The sequence below is a fragment of the Colobus angolensis genome, unplaced genomic scaffold (genome assembly GCF_000951035.1).
Source record: "Colobus angolensis palliatus isolate OR3802 unplaced genomic scaffold, Cang.pa_1.0 Scaffold99, whole genome shotgun sequence".
Lineage (NCBI taxonomy): Eukaryota > Metazoa > Chordata > Mammalia > Primates > Cercopithecidae > Colobus > Colobus angolensis.
The window spans coordinates 478,803-502,833 of NW_012123931.1; the positions used below are offsets into that span (position 1 = coordinate 478,803).

The 24,031-nt window shown below is 49.1% G+C and overlaps 1 protein-coding gene across 1 annotated transcript in view; it reads left to right on the plus strand.

Moving 5' to 3' along the window:
- Positions 1-1,708: 1,708 nt before the first annotated feature.
- LOC105505124 (chromosome unknown open reading frame, human C15orf27) overlaps positions 1,709-24,031 on the plus strand; it is a 71,509-nt gene continuing 49,186 nt past the window's right edge. The window contains exons 1-2 of the mRNA XM_011932823.1: positions 1,709-1,845; positions 5,275-5,463. Coding sequence (XP_011788213.1) covers positions 1,808-1,845; positions 5,275-5,463 — 227 coding nt within the window. The 5' untranslated portion in view covers positions 1,709-1,807. The remainder of the gene's footprint in view (positions 1,846-5,274; positions 5,464-24,031) is intronic.

Here is a 24,031-nt window from a genome sequence, read left to right on the forward strand (position 1 = left end):
AATACTATATTCAGCCATCTAAATGTGTTGGAATATACTCAGGTTCAACAGACTATGCCCTTTTAATTTATAAAAAAAAAAGAATTATTATGGGCAGGGCACAGTGGCTCAGCCTGTAATCCCAGCACTTTGGGAGGCCAAGGTGGGCAGATCACTTGAGATCAGGAGTTTGAGAGCAGCCTGGCCAACATGGCAAAACCCTATCTCTACTAAAAATACAAAAATAGCTGGGTGTGGTGGTGCATGCCTGTAGTCCCAGCTACTTAGGAGGCTGAGGCATGAGAATCACTTTAACCCAGGAGGTGGAGGTTGCAGTGAGCCCAAATTGCGCCACTGCACTCCAGCCTGGGAGACAGAGCAAGACTCTATCTCTCAGATAATGATAATAATAATAATTATTATTACTGGCCAGGCACAGTGGCTCACGCCTGTAATTCCAGCACTTTGGGAGGCTGAGGTGGGTTGATCACTTGAGCTCAGGAGTTTGAGACCAGCCTGGGCAATACAGCAAAACCCCGACTCTACCAAAAGTCCAAAAAATTAGCTAAGTGTGGGAGTATGTGCCTGTAGTCCCAGCTGAGGCTGAGGTAGAGGGTCACTTGAGCCCAGGAGGTCAAGGCTACAGTGAGCCAAGATCGCAACACTGCACTCCAGCCTGGTGACGGAGTGAGACCCTGTCTAAACATAAATAAATGAATAAATTAAGCTGGGCACAGTGGCTCACCCCTGTAATCCCAGCACTTTGGGAGGCTGAGGTGGGCGGATCACCTGAGGTCAGTAATTCGAGACCAGCCTGACTAACATGGAGAAACCCTGTTTCTACTAAAAATACAAAAAAAATTAGCTGGATGTGGTGGTGCATCCCTGTAACCTCAGTTACTTCTGGAGGCCGAGGCAGGAGAATCGCTTTAACCCAGAAGGCAAGGTTGCAGTGAGCCGATATTGCACCATTGCACTCCAGCCTGGGCAACAAGAGTGAAACTCCATCTCAAAAAAATAAATAAATAAAATAAATAATAATAATGAAATCCAACACTTATATAGTACTTACTAAGTGTCAGGCACTATGCTAGTGTCTTACAGGCGCGACCTCATGCAGTTAGTTCTGTTATTATCCCTATTTTTCAGGTGGGGAAACTGAAGATGGGGGTGTAAGTAGCTCACTCCAGGTCACAGAGCTAGTAAGTGGGAGTGAGGCTCTGACTGTGGCAGCCTAGCTCCAGGGTCCATTCTTTCTACTCTCGGAATGAGCTGAGAGAAGAGAAAAGCCTGCACGAAAAGGCAGAACTACCAGAAGGGAAAGGGAAGTGGGAGAAAAAATACATGGAAAACATTTGAGATTTTTTAGACAAACCTTATTTTGAAGCTTCTCAAAGCTGCATTATAAAGGGACACTGTTTTGGGGGGCACAGCCGTTTAGTGGGAAGAACTGTGGATAATAAGTCAGAGAACCTGGGCACTAACCTGGCTCTTCTACCATCTCTGTGACACAAAAAAGTCATTTTGTCACTCTGGCCTTGTTTCCTCATCTAAAAAAGAGAAATTATGTTTATTATTACCCTTCCATAGGGTAATTGTAAGAATCTATTCGACATTACTTTGAAGAAAAGTGCTAGATGGAAGAAAGTTCTAAGGACTCCCATTTTTAGATGAGCTTAGGAGGACTTTGGTTTGGCATCTGAAGGTAATAAGTTCCTATTTTTGTTTTCAGGGCACTATATTTGTATGTGTCTTGTAGAACCCACGCTTGGAAATGCTGACAGCAGGCTTCAGGACAGCTGAGCCCCACTAAACACCAAGAAAACCCATGGCTCTGGCTGCATCTTTCAACATGACCAATCCACAGTAAGTAATGCTGGGATCTGCTCTCTGGATCCAGAACTGTGGCTATAAATCTCCCAGAAGATGAAGATCTTCTAATTTAGGCAACCACTATGTACATTTCCTTTAGCAGGAGGCCACAGAAAATGGAGAAACCTTTCAAAAGCAAGACTCAAGACAAGATTAGGAAGCTCTGAAGGTGAATTAACAAAATGGGAATTGCAAGGAAATTTAGAAATCTAAGAGGGTTTCTAAAACCAGGCTTTATGAAACCTGGGGCAGAATTCTTAAGGGAGAATTGCTTTCAGTTCCCAAAACCTGAGATGCCATATGAACCAACCACTTAATCTTACCAAGCACCTGCAAGGTGGTCACTTATTTTGTGTTTTGCAGGTGGTTGGTATGAATACTAAGATGAAAACAGCACTCTTTCTATTACACCACACTGTCCTGGCCTATCTAGATATGGGCCTGACTGCTCTGTCATCTGGAGTATGAATCTGTTATCTGTTGACACAGTAATGCTGTGTACAACCAACCATAGAACCTTAGTAGAATACAACAAAAAATGTTTATTGCTCACATGTCTGGGGTACTCAGCTAGACAGTTCCTCTGATCTTGGCTGGGATGGCTTTTAAATGTGGATCATAGCTGGCTGTCGGCTGATCTAGAGGAGGCTGGACTCTGCTCCACGTCTCTTATCCTCCAGTAGGCTAAGCTGCTCACCCTCTCATGGGTGATGTTGGAGGTACAAGAGCGCAGGCGGAAATTCACAGAGCCCTTTCATGCCTCTGCTGGTGTCTAACCTGGCTCTTCTACCATCTAACATCCCGTTGGCAAAAACGAGTCACATGGCTGAATGCTGAATTAAGGGTTAGGAAAATACATTCTTTCTTTTGATGGAAAGAGCTGTGGAGTTATATGCCAAAGGGCATGGGCTCAAGGAGAGGTAACGAATGGAACCATTAATACATTTTGTCTACCCTACCATTCTTTGTATCTAAGGAAAGGGTATAGGCTAAATATAGCTTGTACACTGTGGGACCTTCACTTCACCAGAAGAGGCCTTGTCTCTCTGCTAAGATGACCACCACATGGCCAGAGATGGTGCCAGGCCACTGTGACCACTGATGGGAGGGGAAGGTGAGACAGAAACGTTGGAAAGGCAGAAATAGTTTGTTCGCACTTCTCAGAGCCATATCCTGTTAATTTCTCTCCATGAACACCTTATTAATCAGAAAGTTCTCTCTGTTTAGTTCAGCGATCCATAGTTTCCTTGAGTCGTCCAGAAGAAAAAAGAGAACAAATTCAACCCGGCATCTGCCTTTTGGGAAACATCTGGGGGAGCTGGGATTCCCCCCATACACACCCACGCTTTTATATAAATTGTTGAGAAACATTGAAACCTCATATTCTATGACTGTTTCGTTTAAAGATCTTGAGTCATTTTGTAAATGTCACGCAATGATGAGTACTATTATCTGTGCTTGACAAGTAGCAAAAAGCAAAGGTTTAAATAAGGCCTACAAATGAGAATCGGGCATTAGAAATTACTTGGTGAATTCAGGTGGTCTAGGCAGCCAGTCTGTGGCATTCAAATAAGAAACTCATTTTCCCCTTAATTATTGGATAATCCAAGCAAAAGAGAAGTAGGTAGATTAATCTCTGAACTTCCTGGATAACTGCAGCTGTGTTTTGCTTTTGTTTTTCTTTTGAGGCAGAGTTTCACTCTTGTTGCCCAGGCTGGAGTGCAATGGCCCAATCTCAGCTGACTGCAACCTCCACCTCCTGGGTTCAAGCGATTCTCCTGCCTCAGACTCCCAATTAGCTGGGATTACAGGCATGCGCCACCACATCCAGCTAATTTTGTGTATTTTTAGTAGAGACGGTTTCACCATGCTGGTCAGGCTGGTCTTGAGCTCCTAACCTCAGGTGATCCACCTGCCTTGGCCTCCCAAAGTGCTGGGATTGCAGGCGTGAGCCACCACGCCCGGCCTGCAGCTATGTATTGTTGGTTAGATTTCAGTGGTTATTGGAAAAGTTTAGAATTTAGAGCTCCCCCACAAGTATAGGGACTTGTCACTCTAGAGCTCCTCCAATCTTCTCCATATGTCTGTTATCCATGTCAGATCACAGAGTGAGAAGGAACAGCCCTTAGGAATATTCTATTTACCTCCTCATGCTCTGATTGGAGAAACTGAGGTTCAGGAGGAGCCCTGCAGAAGTTGGCATTCAAGCCAGCACCAGAGCCCAAGAACAGTTTACAGCAGACAGGGCTGCCATCTCAGTATTAAAACTGGGCCTTCATTATCCTGGGCATTGACCCTCAATGTTCCCTCCAATATTTAAATTTTACTCCTTGCCATTATACTATTGTTCCTTTCTAACTTTCATTGTTTGGACAAGGGCTCACTCTTGTGCCTACAGGATGAGATAGGGTCAAGGACATACTGGACAGACCAAAGATGGTGCCCCAGGAAGCTAAAGGAAAGTTTTCTAGTCCAGCATCTCTGGACAGGGTTGCTGTGGGTGTTTGGGCAGGACAGTTTTTAGTTGTTACTGACAACTACACATTGCAGAATGTGTAGCGTCCCCAGCCCTACTTAAATGTCAATATTAACCACCTGTGGTCATGGTGGCAACTAAAAATACCTCCACAAATTGCCAAATACCCCCTGGTAGATTGGGAGGTGGTACTGCCCTAGCTGAGATGCCCAGGAATGCCACTGGAGTGGTCAGTTATTGGCAGTGCCCAAGGTGAGCCTGACAGTAACACAGGAAGAGACCCACAACCCCTCAGACATTGGATCAGGTGACTCCCATCCCCTATTCCCAACCTTAAGAAGAGACATATGGTAGGACCAGTTCAAGTAGGAAGGGAGTGGCTACCAGGGACAGCCGGAGCCTCCTGTCCTCACCACCCCAAGGCCCACTAGGTCTCTGCAAGTCTCCATGTAGGCTTCTCTATCACCACAGTACATCCAGTTGTGAACAGAAACCTGTTTTCTCTACTGTGGAATAGAGAATAGAAACATTTCAAAACACCGTTACAAAGAAACTCAGGAGACAACTTAAAAGAAGAATATCTTACTCCCATATAGAGTCCAGTGACCCAGAGTCCTAAAAGTCTAAGCCATAGTTTTGCTGGCTGGCAGTTACCCATCTGGGTCTTTACCTCCCCTTCATGAAGGACCCTGCCCCACTAAAGCTCATATTTTCAGGTCTGAGCACTTCCTCTTCCCATTCTCCCACTTTTCCCCAACCACTGAAAGAGATGGGACTGTTAGGGCCTCAGTCCAGTCCTCGGGTGGCCAAGAGGGAAGAGGGGCAACCTTAAGCTTCCTCAGCCCTGCACCAGCATAGCAGCATTCTCCTTCCTTTCCTTGAGGAATGGAAGAATTTTTTGGCCCTTGAAGATAACTCTTTCCCATTGTTCCTCCTCTCCAACCCAGGACTGCCATAGAAGGAGGAATTTCTGAAGTTGAGATCATCTCCCAACAAGTAGACGAAGAAACCAAGAGCATTGCTCCTGTGCAGCTGGTGAACTTTGCCTATCGGGACTTGCCTCTGGCTGCTGTTGATCTCTCCACGGCGGGCTCGCAGCTCCTGTCAAATCTGGACGAAGATTACCAAAGAGAAGGGTAGGTGCTGGGACCATTGAGCTAGCTAAGAAGTCCCTGGGTTAGGCCGGGTGCAGTGGCTCACGCCTGTCATCCCAGCACTTTGGGAGGCCGAGGCAGGCAGATCGCCTGAGGTCAGGAGTTTGAGACCAGCCTGGCCAACATGGTAAAACCCTGTCTCTACTAAAAATACAAAAATTAGCTGAGCATGGTGGCGCAGCCCTGTAATCCCAGCTACTCAGGAGGCTGAGGCAGGAGAATTGCTTGAACCCGAGAGGTGGAGGTTGCAGTGAGCTGAGATTGCACCATTGCACTCCAGCCTGGGTAACAAGAGTAAAACTCTTGTCTCAAAAAAATAAAAATAAATAAAAAATTAAAAAAAGTCCCTGGGTTTATATGGATATCTTCCAAGCAGCAGCAGCCAAGATGAGAGATGCTAACTAGTGAGACAGCAGAGGTTCACAGCAGACCACTCAGGCCCTTTTCCTACTCACACATTACTTCCTCAGAAAAAGGTAATGGGCACAGAAAATACCTGCCAGACGACCTCTTAGGTGACCTCTTGGGAGAGTCATAAAATTTATTTTAGGACTGAGGCACTCCTTAATGACCCATCCACTCCCCTCTTGGGAAGAAGGAGACCCACAGTGATTTGGGACTTGCCCAAAGTCACAGAGCCCATAAGGGATGGACTTGAGCTACACTTTCTCTTTATGAAGCAGACTTTCACTAGGAAGCGACCAGGAAGAATGTACCCTGCATGCAGGAACATGCTTAGGATGTAAGGGAATCTAGAGAATTCGGCTAGGAGCTCTGCAGACATTCGGGCACTCCCTTTCCAAGGAAGGCATGTGGAATATGCGGGTCTGCAATTCAAAAAGGTGGTCCTTACCTCCTCCTACTTAGTTTGTCAGTCAGCTTGGATGCCTTCATTTCCCAATTCACTTCTCATTAGCCTGGTCTGTCTTACAGACATACTTCCTGAAGGTGAGTGGTAGAGGGCAAGAGCTAGGTGGGGCAGGGGAGACACACCAGTTTGATGTCCTCATTTTCATGGGGCTTGGTAGCGTAGCTGAAGGCCAAAGAGGGGTAGGAACAGGTCCTAGGGTCACACAGCAGATCAGACTTCTGACTCTGACAAGGGCTTTCCCTAGCCTCACCCTGTGGCTCTTAGACACAGCATTGTAAATACTGGCAGGACCTTAGGAGCCAGTTCTGGACTTTTCTTTCCTGGGTGCCGGTAAACACTTTGGAACATGCTGGCTGCTTTGAATACAAAAATGAAGGGTTGTCAGGTATTTTAGAAGCAAACGAGAAGCCTTAGCTAAAGCTAAATTTGTAGAGCTTGGATTCCCTGGGCTTGTTTCTGGAAGGAGCTTCCCACTTCCTGAGATAAACTGCCTAACAGTGGTGAAACCACATACCTTTTTTTGCAGAAACTACACCCCAGTGGCTTTCTCTGAAAATGTAATTTTTCCAAGTATTGTGCATATTGTCATCAGGACACTGGAAAAAAAAAGGATAGGCAAGCAGATTGGAGGCAGCTAAGGGACACCTGCAGTGGCAGCGCTGTCCTGAGCTCTGTCAGGTCCTTACCATCTTGAAGGCCGGGCTAAAACCTGAGGCTCCTGGGCCAGGGCCAGCTTCATGCACATGTGACCTGTGCAGTAGCACAGGGCCCCGTGCTTAGAAGAGCCCAACACTTGGCTAAATGCTCTGCGGCTGCTGTCTTGAAATTCTTAAGGAGCCCCACATTTTCACTGGGCTCTGCAAGTGATGTAACTGGTGGGTCCTTCTCTGAGCACCCAGCAAGTCACTGCGCCACTGCTCTCTGGTGGTCAAAAGCAGTAGTGCAGCCTTCTAACATGCCCTAGCTATTTCGGAGAATTCATTTCCTGCCCTGGCCTGAGCCTGTTAGGCCCTTTTCACGTGGAGAGTAGGATGGTATGGAGAGAAGTGGAGAAACCTCCGGGGATTCTGGTTCGGAGCAAAGCAGTGTCCACATGTGCCCCCTTGCAGGTGTTATGGCACCGCGGGTGGACCTATGGGTGTTCCCCCACCAGATGTACCACACTGTGATGTACCCCCTTTCAGGGGTCCTGCGTTGTGGTGTACCCCTTTCCAGGTGTCCCCTGTGTATCACTCCCTAGCCTGAACCCCAAGGCTGGCAGAGGCTTTGCCTTATCATTCAATTTGCCTCTAAATTGAGCCTTTGCAAGGTTTCTTTCCAAACAAACGAATCCAAATGAAGCGCCTGCAAGGCAGAGAGGCCCTTGATTTAATTTGAATCTCCAGGTGTGCCCAGAAAAGCTGTTACCATTGGGTAAATAGGAAGCAGCCCAGGGAAGGGATTTGCCTCACTGCTGGAGCTCTCAGCTGGGGGCCCCAATTGGCAGCCAGACGGCTTCCTGGAGGAAGGAAGCACAGGCACAGGACCGAAGCCAGGGGAAACTGAAGCGAAGCAAAATCCCACTGCGAGGGAGGAGCGACCTCTCTCCGCCAGGCCTCTTGGCTCTTGCTGCATATCCTGGGGTTTTCCCAAAATGTCCAACCCGGTCCTTTCTGGGGCAATGTAAAACAAAAGGAAGAGTCCTCATTTACAGCTCTGAGCTTGGTTTCAGTCTTGTCCAAAATGCCTCTTCCTACAAAGGCCAGTGTTATGTATAGGAATGAACCTTTTCTGTAGGGAATGAAGAGACCTTAGGGACTCCGGCAAAAAAGTGCTCCGTGGCCCCACTGCCCGCCTCCCAGTGCCCTTGAGCTCTGTGATGTTTCAGGACTTTTCAGTTTCCCTGAATCTGAGACGGTTGGAGCTGGAAGAGACCTAAATGCATCCATTCTAAACATTCTCAAAGATAGCAGGGCCCAGGGAGTACAAGGAACTTGCCCAAGGTCACACAATGACAGAGACGGGGGCAGGGCGTGATAGTTCATGCCTGTAAGCCCAGCAATTTGGGAGGCTGAGGTGAGAGGATCACTTGAGCCCAGGAGTTCAAGACCAGCCTGTGCAACATGGCAAAACCCCATCTCTACAAAAAAAAAATTAGCCGGGCATGGTGGCACATACCTGTCATCCTAGCTGCTCAGAGGCTGAGGTGGGAGGATCACTTGAGCCCAGAAGGTCGAGGCTTTAGTGAGCTATGATTGCTCCATTGCACTCTAGCCTGGGCAACAGAGTGAGACCCTGTCTCAACAACAACAAAAAATGACAGACACAGGAATAGAGCCCAGTCTGTATGCTCCTGATCCCTTGATCCTGGCTAGCAGCACTGGGCTTCCATTTCTTAGCCATCCCTTTCCAACATCACGGTGACTGTGGGTAACATGCATTGCCCATCTGATTCTGCTTCTAGCTATCCTGTCCAATGCCTTTAACTTCTCAGTTTACTTTTTTTTTTTTTTTTTTGAGACAAAGTCTTGCTTTGTACCCCAGGCTGGAATATAATCTTGGCTCACTGCAACCTCTCTCTCCCAGGTTTAAGTGATCCTCCCACCTCAGCCTCCTGAGTAGCTGGGATTACAGGCGTGTGCAACCATGCCTAACTAATTTTTTTTTTTTTTAGTAGAGACGGGGTTTCACCATGTTGCCCAGGCTGGACTCAAACTCCTGACCTCAAGTGATCTGCCTACCTCTGCATCCCAAAGCGCTGGGATTACAGGCGTGAGCCACAGTGCCTAGCCTCAGTATGCTTTTTTTTTAAAGCATTTTTTAAAAATGTGGTAAAATACATGTAACAAAATGTACCATCTTAACCATTCCTAAGTGTAAGCATCAGTGGCATTAAGGACATCACACTGTTGGGTAGCTATAACCAGCATGCATCTCCAGAACACTTCTTCTTGCAAAATAGAAACTCTATACCCAGTAAACAATAGCTCCCTGTTCCCCTACTCCTCCAGCTGCTGGAAACCACTACTCAACTTTCTGTCCCTTTGAATTTGACTACTCTAAGTGCCTCCTGTAAGTGAAATCATGCAGTATTTGTCCTTTTATAACTGGCTTATTTTGCTTAGCATAATGTCCACAAGGTTCATCCATGTTGTAGCATGTGTCAGAATTCCTTTCCTTTTTAAAACTGAATAATCGTCCACTGTGTGACTCTACCACACTTTGCTTATGCATTCATCTGTCAATGGACACACCCCACACTGGACTGCTTTTTCTCAAATGTGTCCATATTTTAGCTATTGTGAATAGTGTTGCTATGAACATGCCTGTACAAATATCTCTTCAAAACCCTGCTTTCAGGCCAGGTGCAGTGACTCATGCCTGTAATCCCAGCATTTTGGGAGGCTGAGGCAGGCAGATCACTTGAGGTCAGCAGTTTGAGAGCAGCCTGGTCAACATGGCAAAACCCTGTCTCTACTAAAAATACAAAAATTAGCCAGGTGTGGTGGCACACACCTGTAATCCCTGCTACTTGGGAGGCTGAGGCAAGAGAATCACTTGAACCTGAGAGGTGGAGGTTGGAGTGAGTTGAGATCACACCACCACTGTACTCCAGCCTGGGTGACAGAGCGAGACTCTGTCTCAAAATAATAATAATAATTAATAATAATAATACCCTGCTTTCAGTGCTTTTGGGTATATATCCAAAAGCAGGAATTGCTGACTCACACGGTAATTCTATTTTTGACTTTTCGAGGAACTGCCATACTGCTTTCTGTAGTGGCTGCTGCACCGTTTTACATTCCACCCAACAGTGCATGAGGGCTCTGATTTCTCCTTGTCTTCACCAACACTGGCTATTTTCCATTTTGTTGATAGCAGCCTTCCTAATGGGTGTGAGGTGGTTTGGTATGCTTTACGTCCATAAAAGTCCTGCGGGGTGAGGAAGAAGGAGCAGTCGTCTTGGTGTGGGGTCAGAACCTTATCTTGGCCAAGCTCCTTGACTTGCCTAGAAGCCTTTTGTCCTCCAGATAGCTGCTTAGCAGAGCCCAAATAGCAGAGCTGTCTGCTGCTCCTCTCTTCACCTCTGCACTCAGGCTGCTGAGGGCTCAGGGAGGAAAATCATATGACTGTGCAGACTCGGTGCCTCCCTAGACTCAAGGTCTCCAGCCGCGACTTGATTCTCAGTTTTGCCTGGCAGTCCTCCTCTGTGGTCCTGCTTAGTCCCAAGGTGGCCAGTTCTGATCGCTTGTGTCTGCCTCAAGTCCCCTCTTTCTTGCCCTCAGCAGATGACCTTCTCTCCTAGTACCCTCAGAAAGTAGGCACAGTTGTGGATGGGCTGCACCACACCCCTGTCTCTTCCTTCCTCCCTTTTACGGCCTGCCCCATTCCTTGAGCTCTGATTGCCTTCCCCTCCCACCTTCTCAGGCATCTGCTCCATCAGTTACCTCCTCACCCCATGTCATCACACTCCAGTCTCGTGTCCTCCTCTGACTCCACCTCCCTGCTAGGTACTATTACCTCTCTTTTTCTTTGAAGTCAAACTTCTTGAAAGCCTCGAGACACTTGCCACCTCCCCTTTGCCCCTCCCATTCATGTCTTAATCTGCTGCAGTCCAGCTTCAGCCTCGTCCATACCACGGAAACTGTTCTTAAGGGCATCAGCCACTTCCTTGTTGCTAGGATCCTTATCTCTGTCCAGCATTTGAAACTGTCAGCCACTCCCTCCCTCTCCAGCCTCCTTGTGTCTGCTGTTATAACCATGATCTCCTGTTTTCTTTTTTTATTTAATTTTTTAAATAGAGACAGGGTCTCACCATGTTGCCCAAGCTGGTCTTGAACTATTGGGCTCAAGTGATCCTCCTGCCTCAACCTCCCGGAGTGCTAGGGTTATAAGCATGAGCCACCATGCCCAGCCCCTCTCCTGATTTTCCTCTTCCTCCTCTGGCTGTTCCTTCCACGCCTCTTACAAATTGTTTGAGGTTCCTCTGCTTGTTCTTTAAATGTTGGGTACTTTGTTTTCTGCCTTTGGCCATTTTCACTCTACTAATTTTACACACTGGGTAATTTCATCCATTCCCATTACTTAAATTAGTCTCCTTCAACTGGTAACATTCAAAGTCGTGTCTCTAGCCTAGATCTCTCTCTAACTCCCGACTTATATCCAGCTATTTCCTGAACATATTCACAGGGATCCCAAATGTATCTCGGAATCCTGATGAGTGTCTGTGGAATGATCTATTCTTTTGCCTCTGAGTTGGCTGCATACTTGAGAGGACAAATGTTCTTGTCTCACCCAAGTCATTGCTAAAAACTGCCTTTTCAGTGACAGCACTCAAATCCAGCCTGAGCAACAATGGCCTGCCTGTCCTGGCCATCTCAAACCCTGCAAGCCCCAGACTGAACTGTCTTTTCTCAATATGTATTTTCTATGACCCCTAACCAGTAGAACCTAGACCTCACCCACCCATCACTACCAAAATGAGCAACATGAATTTCATCTCATTAACAAGCACCTAAGTCTCCTTCCTGCTGCAACAGGTACCAGTGGGTTCCAAAATGCCCCAAAGCTACATGAAGCCTGCTGTGGTCACCTCTAGTCACCTGTAGTCAACTGTAGTCATCCTGGAGTCTGTGTTCCTCCTCCCTTGCTCTGGCTCCCTCCTGACCGTGTCCAGTGCCCATGAAGCTATTGCTGCCAATGGTGTCCCTTCTGGGAGTGCCAGTGCCAAGTGGAGGGGCTTCAGAAACCCAAAGCTCATGCAGTGTGAGCTCCATGCAGAGTGAGGAAGGAAAGCTACCCCCATGACAAGCCTGTACCATGCTGTCAATGCATGACTTATGGCCCCAGCTCCAGTCCTATGTGCCTCTGGCCTTCACCACTCTACACCCAGATCTCCAGTTCAACCCAAGAAGCTGGGCTGGCACATCATGCCTGCTGCATCATCTGCCTCTCCCCACCTGCCTCTACCCCCACCCCCAACCAGGTGCCTCCCTCCCTCAATAGCGATCACTCAAAAACCTTCATGCGTGTCCACAGAGGTGAACAGACACTCGGGAGAAGAGGAGAAGCAGAACAGGGGAGGTATCTGCACCCCAGCTGAGCCGCCCACAATGCCCTGTTACGTGGATAACCTGAGGGGCCAGCTTGATGTCTTCTCCCTCATGCCTCATACTCCATCATCTCTAAGTCTTATAAATTTCTACTGCCATAATAATATCTCTTCTCTACGCTATTCTCATGAAGAACTGGTAACTCCATCAGCCAGTTGTTTTGGACTGCATGTAACAGAAAACCCACCTCACACTCACTGGTCCAGGTACCATGGAGTCCAGGGCAAGGGTGGCTTTGAGGTTGGTCCAGAGACTCACCAATGCCAACAAGAACCAGATTCCTTTCATCTCTGCACTCTGCTGGCCGCAGTGTCGACTTCATCCTTATGCTGTAAACTTCATCCCATGGCTTCCGAGAGCCATGTGACCCCCAATATGTGGAACCTGGACCTCACCAACCCATTACTACTAAAATGAGCCATATGTGTACTTCGGCTCATTTACAAGCACCCCAGGCCTGCTTCCTGCTGTGACAGGAACCAGCCATTTCCACTGGTTCCCTCTGAGAGGGCTGCCTGTGGTCATCAGGCCACATCCTTCCTCATTCATGTCTGACAAGTGAAAGTGGCTGCCCATCACTCTCTTCTAGGAGCAACAAAGAACTTTCCCAGAAGCCTCTAGCAGCTCTCTCCTTCATGTGTCTTTGGCTAGAATTGGGTCGCATGGCAAGGCACAGGGGAAAATCCATAAGCCAATCAGGCCCACCCCTTGAACTGCATCATTTCCCAAAGTACATTACTGTTACTCCAGTGGGGCAGGGTAGTGTGAACATTAGCAAGAGAATCATCCACAGCTTTTTTTTTTTTTTGAGACGGAGTCTCGCTCTATCGCCCAGGCTGGAGTGCAGTGGCCGGATCTCAGCTCACTGCAAACTCCGCCTCCCGGGTTTACGCCATTCTCCTGCCTCAGCCTCCCGAGTAGCTGGGACTACAGGCGCCCACCACTTCACCCGGCTATTTTTTTGTATTTTTTAGTAGAGACGGGGTTTCACGGTGTTAGCCAGGATGGTCTCGATCTCCTGACCTCGTGATCCACCCGTCTCGGCCTCCCAAAGTGCTGGGATTACAGGCTTGAGCCACCGCGCCCGGCCCATCCACAGCTTTTAAGGAAGCCAGTTCTCCTTTCATAGCCTTCAGTCTCGAATTAGCTCTTAATTTCATCCAGCCTCTCTAGATATTGTTTGGTTTGGAAAAGCTTTGCCTTCTTAGTCTATTTCTTCAATGACTTGATCAGTTGATGTTTTCATTCCAATGCAGTTGGACCAGTGTCCATTGTCCTGGTGGACAGTGCTGGGGCTTTGTGTTTGCACATAACCAGAGCCCCTGATTTCTTGTTCTCATTCTGTGATGTTCTCATTGGATGTCATCCCACTCAATGGTGGAAAAGTGAGGTACAGAGAAATGAGGCTGTCAGTGAGCCAATCATCTGTCTTTGGAAGAGTGACATTGAGTTTGCAAGAATCATGGTGCAGAATGGAAGTTCTGTTTTCTCTTAACCAAGTACGTTGAAGGTCTGGGTAGTTTTCAGGGTCTGGGTGAGACCAGAGGCAACAAGAGAAAAATCAGAGACACCAGAGTCTCCATCCTAGGGAGGCCCACAGCCCCGTAGGAGAAATGGTGGTGCAAGGTGGGGGTCATCATCCCCACTTTATAAATGACACTCTGTGGTCACATAAAGATAAAGATGCTCCCCATCTTTTTAGTGAAAAGAGGGTGCAAAGATGGTCATGGGTGAGAAAATGGGATAGTCTTTGTCAAAAATAAAAATAAAGTAAGAAATGAAAGATATTCAGTGTTTAGTAAGACAGTTATTTATATCTTAGGGTTCTAAAAAGCCCAGCCTGAGAGGTCAGGGCTGGACTCCTCGGCAGGGGAAGCTTGGAGGAAGTTTGGGTCTTGGGCAGACATAAATGGATGTTATTACTTGGAGATAATGCCAACAGCACATTTCTGCCAGAACTTTACGCTCAGAGGAAAAAAACATAATGGGGGCACAGGGATATTTTTTGAGATGTCAGGTTAGAAAAATAAGACAGACCCAATATAGCAAACATCTCTAAATAAGGACTGAAATAATTTTAGATACGGCAGCGAGCAAAGACTGGGGACAAAGAGAAGGGAGGGGTAGGGACCTACAAAGCCATAGCCCAAAATACCCTTCTCTCTTCCTGTACTGTCTGGCTTGAGGGCCACAGCCTCCAAAAAGTCTTCTGTCCTCCAACCCCACCAGGCTAGGTCCTCAGTTCAGTGTACCCATAGCACCTTGCCTACCTCCATCACCACACCCAAGGGTGACACTGAGCTCCGCTCCTCTCTTTACAAGTCTGTCTCCAGTACCGGGCCAGGGGTTTCCTCACGGTGGGGATCAGATCACCTGAGCCTGGAACAGGGGTGTTGACTGATCAAGGAATGACTTGAATGAATGAATCAGTGAGTGAATGGGTAGGGCTGCATGCAAATAAGCATTACAAGAGAAGGGGAAGCCCAGTTCCATTTGCAGGGAGTTGGGAGCTGGTCCCTAGATCTCCATGGAGTTGGGAAGGAGCTGCAAGGGAGGCCCAGGCTTCTTATGCCTTAGAAGTTACTGCTATGGTTGTCGGCTGGCTCACGTCTGAGCATCCCTGCTAATTCCGTGCCTTCTCCACAAAGTCACCTAGAAGAAGGAAATCAGATTTGCCTCAGAACATGCCAACTTCACTTAGTAAGGTTTTAACATCCTGGTAGAGGAAGGAAAAGCTTTTGGGGGTTCAGGGTTATGAGGCAGATCGATCCCCGCCATGGCCATGCAGCTGCAGAGTCTGGAATTTCGGCATCACATGATTTCGGATGGCTTTGCATCCTTATTTTCTCAGGGGGGAAAAGAAAGGAGCTTTAATAATCCACTTTCTTGATGCCAGTGAGATCTGTCTATAATAAAACACCACCCCTTTCTCTGGCAAGCCAGCTGTCCCTGGACCCCAAATTGACCCTGTGACCCCTCACTCCCTTGATATTTTTAGTAGGCTCCAGCTTCCAGGAGAATTCTTGATGCCCCAACCACAGAATAAAAGTTTAATTTAGATGAAAACACTTTTCCTGCTGAGCACTGGTTAGCTGTCTTTCCTGTAGTCCAGGAACCCCAAAGAAGTTTCCTTGATTAATAAATCAGTTAAGGCCGGTTGCAGTGGCTCATGCCTGTAATTCCAACACTTTGGGAGGCCGAGGCCTGCGGATCGCTTGAGGCCAGGAGTTGGAGACCAGCCTGGAGTGTGAGAACCCCTCTCTACAAAAATTTTAAAATTAGCCAGACGTGGTGGTGTGCGCCAGTAGTCCCAGCTACTCAGGATTGCACCAATGCACTCCAGCCTGGGCAACAGAGTGAGACTCTGTATAAAAAAAAAAAAAAAAGGAAAAAAGGCAATACATTCAGATGTATTATTTCTCAGCAAAATATCCGTCCCTCCCCGCCTGCTCGCAAGGAGCAGGGTGTACAGCAGCGGATGACCGCTAGATGGCGGCGGAGCGCCTCTGACCACCTGGGTCGGGGGCGAGTCGCGGACGTTTCCTGGAGCGAGGGGAGGAAAGTTGAAATGCGTGGCCACGTCCCGCCAGGAAAAGTTAGGTGAATTTATGGTGCTGGGATGGAATGGGAGTCCCCAGTCATCTGTGGACGCACCTGAATATTGACTTTGGCCAACTAGAAGGAGGGAGATCTTGGCTGACCCAGGATTTGCCAAACCACAGCAAACCTGGAGAGAGCTGGTGGGTGGGGTGCCGATTTATTCCCTCGTTCTCACCCGGTAGGCAGCTGACTGCCTCCAAGCAGCCCTGTCCTCCAAGCACAGCACAAGGAGATTCTCAGACTTGAGACCAGTTTCCAGAATTGAGGACTTCAGGGTGGCGGAGACCTTATAGGCACTTCATCCAACAACACCTCACTGCCACCCCTAAGTCAACCTTGAACCCCTTGCCAAGGACTCAGGTGGCTCCTTGAGCACAGCCCACCTACATGGCAGCCCTTCTGAGATGTGTGGTCAGTGTCCTTGGTCTCCCCAAGAAGGGGCAGCCAATCCATGGTGTGCGTTGGCCACTGTGCCCTGAGGTGGGCAGGGGCGAGGTTGCCAAGTGTATGGCCATTTCCGCCACCCCTCACCCCCCACCCTGAACTCTTGCCACCACACCCTACTGTTTCCCAGGGTTGACATTTCTGAGGATGCAAGAAATGTGAGATTCTGGGACAAGCAAATGTCAGACTCTGGTGACCCCAGCTGCACACAGCCCTCCTCCTTCTCTCCCCGCAAGGCAAAGCAGGGCTAACCTTTAGCTCTGATTGCAGAACTGAAGCTGCCTGTGTGGAAACTTCCATTTATTTAGCTCTCCCAGAGCGCTGGGAGAGTCACCTCTCACCTCCACCTTGAGAGTTCTGGTTTCGTGGTGTGTGTTTATGAGCCCGCGTCTCAGAGTCTGTGTGCTGCTGTGGCTTGTCCCTTGGAATAGGGTACAAGGAACAAAGGGGAAGCTTAAGTGTTTTTCCTGTGTTTCTGGCTCTCCCTGGATGAGAAAGAAGCCCCCTAACCGTTTCAGATGTTTTGTGAAGGGGTGCCCCGTAGGCATTGGGTTGATAATTCTCACAGATTGAGATGACGCGTCTCTTTAGAGACATCATACACGGTGAGCCCATCTCTTTCCTGCCTTTTTCCTCCCCTTGTTTTGCCTTTTGAGTGTCCTAGAACCAGGAATGCATTGGATCATCAGAGTTCGTGTATAAGGCTGTAGGCTACGTAAGGATGAAGGCTCTGATCACCCTCATGGGCCCAGTACCCAATACAGTGCCTGGCATTTGGTGGGCATATGAGAACCATGCCTGGAATGGAATGAATGTGGAAACTTACTGTGTTTATTCATCCCCCTTCTAATGACTGTGTATCTAAAATCACCATAGTAGATCGTATGATAAACACTGTGTTATGGGCTTGACATATGTTTTCAATATTTTAAAATTTCACAACAACCCTGTCAAAGCAGATTATCTCCATTTAGGGGATTAGGAAACTAAGGCGCAACGATTCCAGTCAGAGTTCAGTCAATGGTGCGGCTGTGATTTGGAGACAGTAGTTGCCAGCAACAGCCAAACAGATGGAAAAGTCTGGCTTTCCCCTCCATGAAAACAGAGAAAAAAGGACTTGCCTTTTATAGCAACTAGATGAGTTAACATTTGTAAAGTGCTCACAACAGCTCCTGGTGCGCAATATGTATCTTAAGTGTTTGTTTAATCAATAAGTCCATGTCAATGACGGAAGTTACATTTCAGCCTCATGGCTTTCTCCAATATTTTAATCATCTGGAATAAATATACTCAAGTGGGACCCAGGAATTTTGCTGACCATCAAAACCACTGGCAAAGTCAGCTGTGACACCCAGGGCATAGGTGTTCAGCATGCTAGAACCGGCGCAAGTGGAGCTAGGCGGGGCCTCAAGTCACCTAATCCTGGGGCTTTAACCTGGAGCCTGGGTAGCCTTAGATGATCCATCGGTGAGATTCAAGGAGTTCATGCACTCCCTGGAATCTTATGCACAGTGCTGTGGTTTTGTGCATTTTGGGGGTGTAGGGGCATAGCTTGTATCCACTGCTGGAGGGCTCTGCAGTCCAGAAAGCTTCTGAGCCCTTGGTCTAGCAGTGCCTTCCTGAAGGCAGAGTGACAGCAGCTGGGGAAGCCCAGGGCCCCAGGCTTCAATCCGGCTCCTCCTGCCAGGCAGCTTCCAGTCTCATTTTGATCACCTCCCTCAGCTCCTTCCTTGAGAACTTGAAGGATGAAAATCTCAAAGTAGGGCCAACAGGGTTAGCTAGTTTGGCTGCCTTCAGGGAGATGGGCTGATGCTGTGACTCTCCACTGCCTGTGAACCCCTTTTAGGACACCTTGAGGGTATCCACGGTCCCCCTGCTCTAGCCACTCCCCAGCTTGCACCTCAGGAGACTCAGTGCAGTCACTGCCCTCCCCGCCACCACATGTCCTCCCCGCCACAGCCAGCCTCGCAGCCACTGCAGACCAATTGCATAGTGGATTATGGTGTGGGAGAGGCCAGGCCCCACAGGCGCAAGCTCAGCCCTCTCCATCCTAGCGCCACACGGCTCTACCTCCCCTTCCAGATTAGGGCTGTTTCAGTGCCAGGCTTGGGAACGCTGCCTGACAGAGCAGTGGCTTGAGCCAGCTCTTTCCAGGTCACCCCTGTGGCTTTATTGCATATGAAGCCTCCGCCGGAAGTTTGTCATTTCGCTTTCATATTCTAGATTTTTTGAAAATTTTATGCAAACACCTAAGACTATGAAGCAGAAGCAACAAAGGTACTCAGCCTCCCCTCCCACCCCAGGATTTCTCTGAGGCCTCAAGAGTGACTATGGTAGAATACTCGCCCATCTGCCAGGACATGCCATCTGCTTGTTGGTATTTGCAGACTCTGGCAGCCCAAGCCGGGCCCCTGGAGCTGTCCCCTCACTACAGCAGCACCAAGACAGGAAATTGGGAAACGCCTGCCCTCTCGTGGCAATTCTGGGGATAACACCACCCTGAGAACCAGCCCTGGGGCCTTCATGGGCCGATGCTGAAGACAGAAGGAAAGCAACTTCTCTAATTAAACAGTCAACGCTGATTTCCCCTTTGGCCCACTAAGCCCCTTGAGTCATTACTGAACCACTCAGGAATCTTTTGAAACTGGTCACATTCTATTTTGCTGCTAAAACCCAGTCTTCTAGGAATGTCCGAGTCATCTGAATTTCAGATGAAATTTTACTAGCAGCTTGGGATTTTCAAACACTGGTCAACCGAAAGCCTGCAGCTTCAGCCCAGCCTCCCAGCCCCCCACCCACCCTCAAGGGCCCTGTTCTGGAGCCCTGGGGTCTGTGGTCTTGCAATCTAGTGCAGCCCTGCCCTCTGTTTCTGCTCTTCCTGAAGAAGCCCAGAACCTATCTGGACTCTTTTTCCCCACCCCTCACACACAGCCTGCCTGTACCATTTCCTTGATGCCCCAGGGCTGCTCAGCCCTGGCTTGCCTTCTTTTGTCTCATCTCTTCTGCTCCCAAACTCCCTTTGCCATGCCCCCTTTACCTTCTGAGATACCTGTTACCTCTTATTAGGCCGCCAGAAGCATTTGTTCTCCCCAAAGCACCTGGGATCTCATTGAAATGCAGACTGAAATTCAGCTAGCACCGGGAAGGGCTGAGACGCCGCATTCCTAACAAGTGCCAGGTGATGCTGATGCTGCTGCTGCTGCTCTGTAGATGCCACTGAGTATCGAGGACCCGGAACAGCCATTTTCCATCCACCTGGATTGCACACTGGAGTCATCTGAGGAGGCCTGGGTCCTCACACAGGTTGTGGTTCAGGAGGTCTGGTGTGCAGCCTGGGCATTGGAGTTCTTAAGAGCTCTCTTGGATGCTCTAGTGTACAGCCTGGGTTGAGATCCACTGACCTGGAGGCACATCCCACCCCCAGTCTCCATGGCTCCCTGTCTCCCTGCTCCAACGCAGCCAGGGCTCACCAGCCACTGTATCCCCTGGATACTATCATTTCCTTGACAGTGGTCTTCTGTCCTTCCACTCTGTCGAGTCCACCCCCATGTGCCTTGCCCTCGGGTCACCGAGAGGAGGGGGTGCACAGAGCAGGATGCAAGTGACAACCCCAACAAGGAGGCTGCACGAACTCACTCCCAGACTGGCATGGTGGAGGGGCGGGTCGCTGAGGGCAGAGTGTGGGCAGAGGACAACTGAGCTGGCATGAGAATAAAAGGACAGGACCAGAGCAGCATGGCACAGGCGCGATTGTGCGGCTGCCTCGGGGTTCTTGGGTGCTGTGTGTTGGCTGTGCCAAGGGCTGTGGCTGCACCAGCAGCATCTGTCCTAGATGGTGGTGGGTGGTGAGTTACACGCACTGCCAAAGGGGGAAGCCCTATCCTTCTTCCGGCCCAGCTCCTGGCTCCCATCACCCTGGCGTTTCTCATGCTGGAGTTACTTCGGGGCTGAATAGAATTTTACCAGAAACAGTCCCTATGTAGTGTACATTTCAACCATGTACACTAAATCGCTCTCCCCTCACCCCCATTAGCTTTCTCCCATGTCAGTTTCTCACTGAGGCCTGCTCTGACCACCATATTTAAAATGTCAACTCATCCTTTACCTGTCCTAATCCCTCCACCAGCTCTGTGTGTCTTCCTTATGGTACCGTCGCCTTGTAGCACACCATAACCTGTTGTATTTATTGCCTGACCCTCTCTCCCACTAGATCGTAACCTGCCCAAGAGCAGGGATTTTCGCCTCTCTTGATCACACTGCCTACCTTAGCTCATGGGGGGTGCAGCGTTCATTTGACTTCAAGGCTGTCATTTCCTGCCTGGCATTCGAATCCTGCCATCTGCCCAGTCTTCTACCTGACTCTTCCCTGAGGCTGAGGAGTGTGCTCTGGTGGCAGGGCCAGGCCAACTATGGGCTGACTTCAGACCACAGGTAACTCCAGACGCCCATCTCCTGCAGCTTCTTGCTAACCACCTGATGTGATTAGTAAGTTTCTCTAACAAAAAAAATGAAAAAGAAAAAATGACATTTAAACAGCAATATAAATTGGCTTTTCCTCCCTTGGAAGCAGGTCATGATCTGAGTCTCCTGTCAATAGGGAACTGAATATACACGAAACTAGTGCTCCTGCATACAATGCTTCGTTTCGTTCGCTACTCCCTTCCGGACCCTCCTCTGGGGTAGAAGGAGCAGTGTCTTAGGGATGTCCAAGGCACGAAGGTGAACAAATGCCTGGTGCCTTCTGTGGAACGTGAAGATGAGGCTTCCTGCGGGCCAGCCCAGGCAGATGGCCCTGGCAGCTGCCCTTTTTATTCATAACCGCCTGAAGGTGCTTGGCTCAGATTTCAAATGACAATGACATGGCATCAGTTTTAGGGGCCACAGACACAGGAATGGGCATTGGGGAGAATGTGGAATTGGAGCCGGGTGTCCTTGGGCCCTAGAAAAGACCATGCTAGAGCCATCAGGGAGGAGGGAGCAGGCAGAGGGCAGGGGAACCGGCTTCCGGAGGCGCTGAGATGGCTGGAGGCTGAGCGTGAACTTGGTGCGAGAGGTGTGAAGGATGAAAATGGGGCTGGCGGAAGGGGAGACAGGAATGTCACATCGTGGGAAAAGAAGCAGGAGGAGTAGGTGATGCCAGAAGGAAGAATCAGGAGGTGAGGAGGGTGGCCAAGAGATGATAGCCAAGGATATCTTAAAATGCAGACTTGTTAATGGATGGGAGCACTGTGCCGCTGGCACTGCTGCGGGCAGCAGCTTTAGGCTTCTGTGAGCCTCCAGCCCAGCAGGGCCAAAGCTGTCATCTGAGCACCTGGCTTCCCTGGCCAGGTCCCTCCCTCCTGCCCCTCTGGGACAGATGGCCTTCCCATGTGCTTTTCCCCAGCTTCTCCTGCCTTTCTGCCTGCATCCCAGGGTTCCCATGCTTCTCTGATCAAATCACAGTCGCCCTCACCAGGCCCCCTCTGGACCCCTCAGCTCTTGAGTTTAGGGCTGCCAGCTTTAGCAAATAAGAATACAGGATTCACAGTTAAATTGGGATTTCAGATAAGCAACAGATCATTTTTTAGTATGAGTCTATCATACGCAATGTTTAGGGTACACTAGAAAATTGCTCATTGTTTATGTGAAGTTGGGATGTTTAACTGGACATCCTGTGCTTGATCTGGCAACCCTCCCGAGCTCCTCCCAGTTTCAGTCTGGGGTTTCCTCTGCAGCCCCTTGCGTGAAGATGGGCCCCTTGTGCCAGCATGAAAGCAGAAAGAAGTGGTTTGCAATGGACTTTGAAATCCACCTGCAGTGGGCGATGAGGGTGTTCATCGATGGCCTTCACCATCTGGCCCCCACAGACCATTCTCCTGTTTTCTGCTTGTCCCTTAAGGAAAAACCCTCCCTTTTGACCTGGCTGGTTTCCTCATCTCTTGCCCCATACTCTTGGACCATGCGGGGTTCACATAGACCCCCACAGCCCCATCCAAAAGGGCCTCTTCCTCTTCCTCCTTTGCCTGTTGATGTCCTCCTACCTGTCTCTCTGCAAGCAGCTCCCTGAGTTTGGGGACTGAACACTAGTCTTTGCATTCCCCACAGAGTTGAGGATGGGGGCCTATCATTCCCAGAGGTGTTAGAAAATATTCAGAATGATGTGAATAAGCCCAGTGCACCGTCAGGTTTCTTGAAGAGCTGTGAGCTTTGTCTGTCCTTCCAATGGCGGGGGACTCCTTCAGGCTTTCCCTGGATGGACTGTGAGGACGAAATCTCCTTGAAGCATTCATGTTATTCCTTCCGAGAGAAGGGGGCACCTCAGGGCGGAGCCCCCTTCACAACCCCATGTTCAGGCCATCACATATTTTATCATCATCGTCGCCATCATCACCGAAATCCATTTCAGCTGCATTGTCTTTACAGGGCCAATCAGTTTCCTCATTTAACTTTAGTGACCTGTGAGTTCAGGAGCGTTATCCTTGTTTACACATGGGGAGGTGGAGGCGGAGGCCACAGTGGTGAGGAGCGTTCACGCGGGGCCCCAGGGTGGCCGAAGGCAGAGCCAGAAGCGTGGCCTCCTGGGCTGGTGCTGTGGCTGCTGCTTCAGGATGCCTAGTTCTTCCTCAGCAAGGGAAGCAGGCAGGTCCTATTTGTACCTAAACTACCAAACCAGTGAGGTTTGAGCTCAGCTCCCCCATCCCTGTATTCCCCAGACCCCTCAGAGGTGCCTTTCTTGTGCTCCTGAGAGAAGGGTGTCCAGTGCCCTGCGGAGCCCATCCAGCTCAGATTCCGTGACCCCTCCCACCTCCAGACCTGCTCAGGAAAGCTTCTGTCCTCAGCAGCCTCACTTCTGCTGTGATGCCCAGAATCATATAGTCAAGGGTTTCCCTGAAAGTCCGTGGAACTCTAGTCTCGCCAGATTCTCTCTCTGTGATAAAGGGTGTCACGGTCCAGCAAGTCTGGGAAGCCCTGACTCTGCAATCTCTTTGGGATGATGCATAAGAGCATATTGAAGGCCCTAAAACGCCCCACAGAGAAAAATAGCCATTTAACTGTATTGGACCCAAATTTCCCAAAACATACCCAATCATGGAAACTTTTGCATCAAATAACAGCTGTGAACATTTTGTGGAACTAGTGTTCCACACAGCCTACTTTGAAAAACAGCGATCTAGTTCAAATCTTCCTTTTTATAGCTGAAAAATGGAAAATCCATTCAGTGATTCATCGAGCATTTATTAAAGGCAAATTGAGATGCTCCCAAATGCCAGAGCCCATGTCACCGCATTCTGAGCTGCACAGAAGTGCAGTAATAACACATTGTTTTCATGCTGCACTTGCTGCTTAGGCCGACTGTCCACTAACCCACCAGATGTTGGTCTCATACCCTTTTCAACTTTGAGAAGACTGAAGCACAGAGATGCATGAGCTGCAGATTTGCATATAAGCCCACCTGTGAGTGGTAGCTCATGCCTGTAATCCCAGCACTTTGGAAGGCCGACACGGGTGGATCACCTGAAGTCAGGAGTCGAGACTAGCCTGGCCAACATGATGAAACCCCATC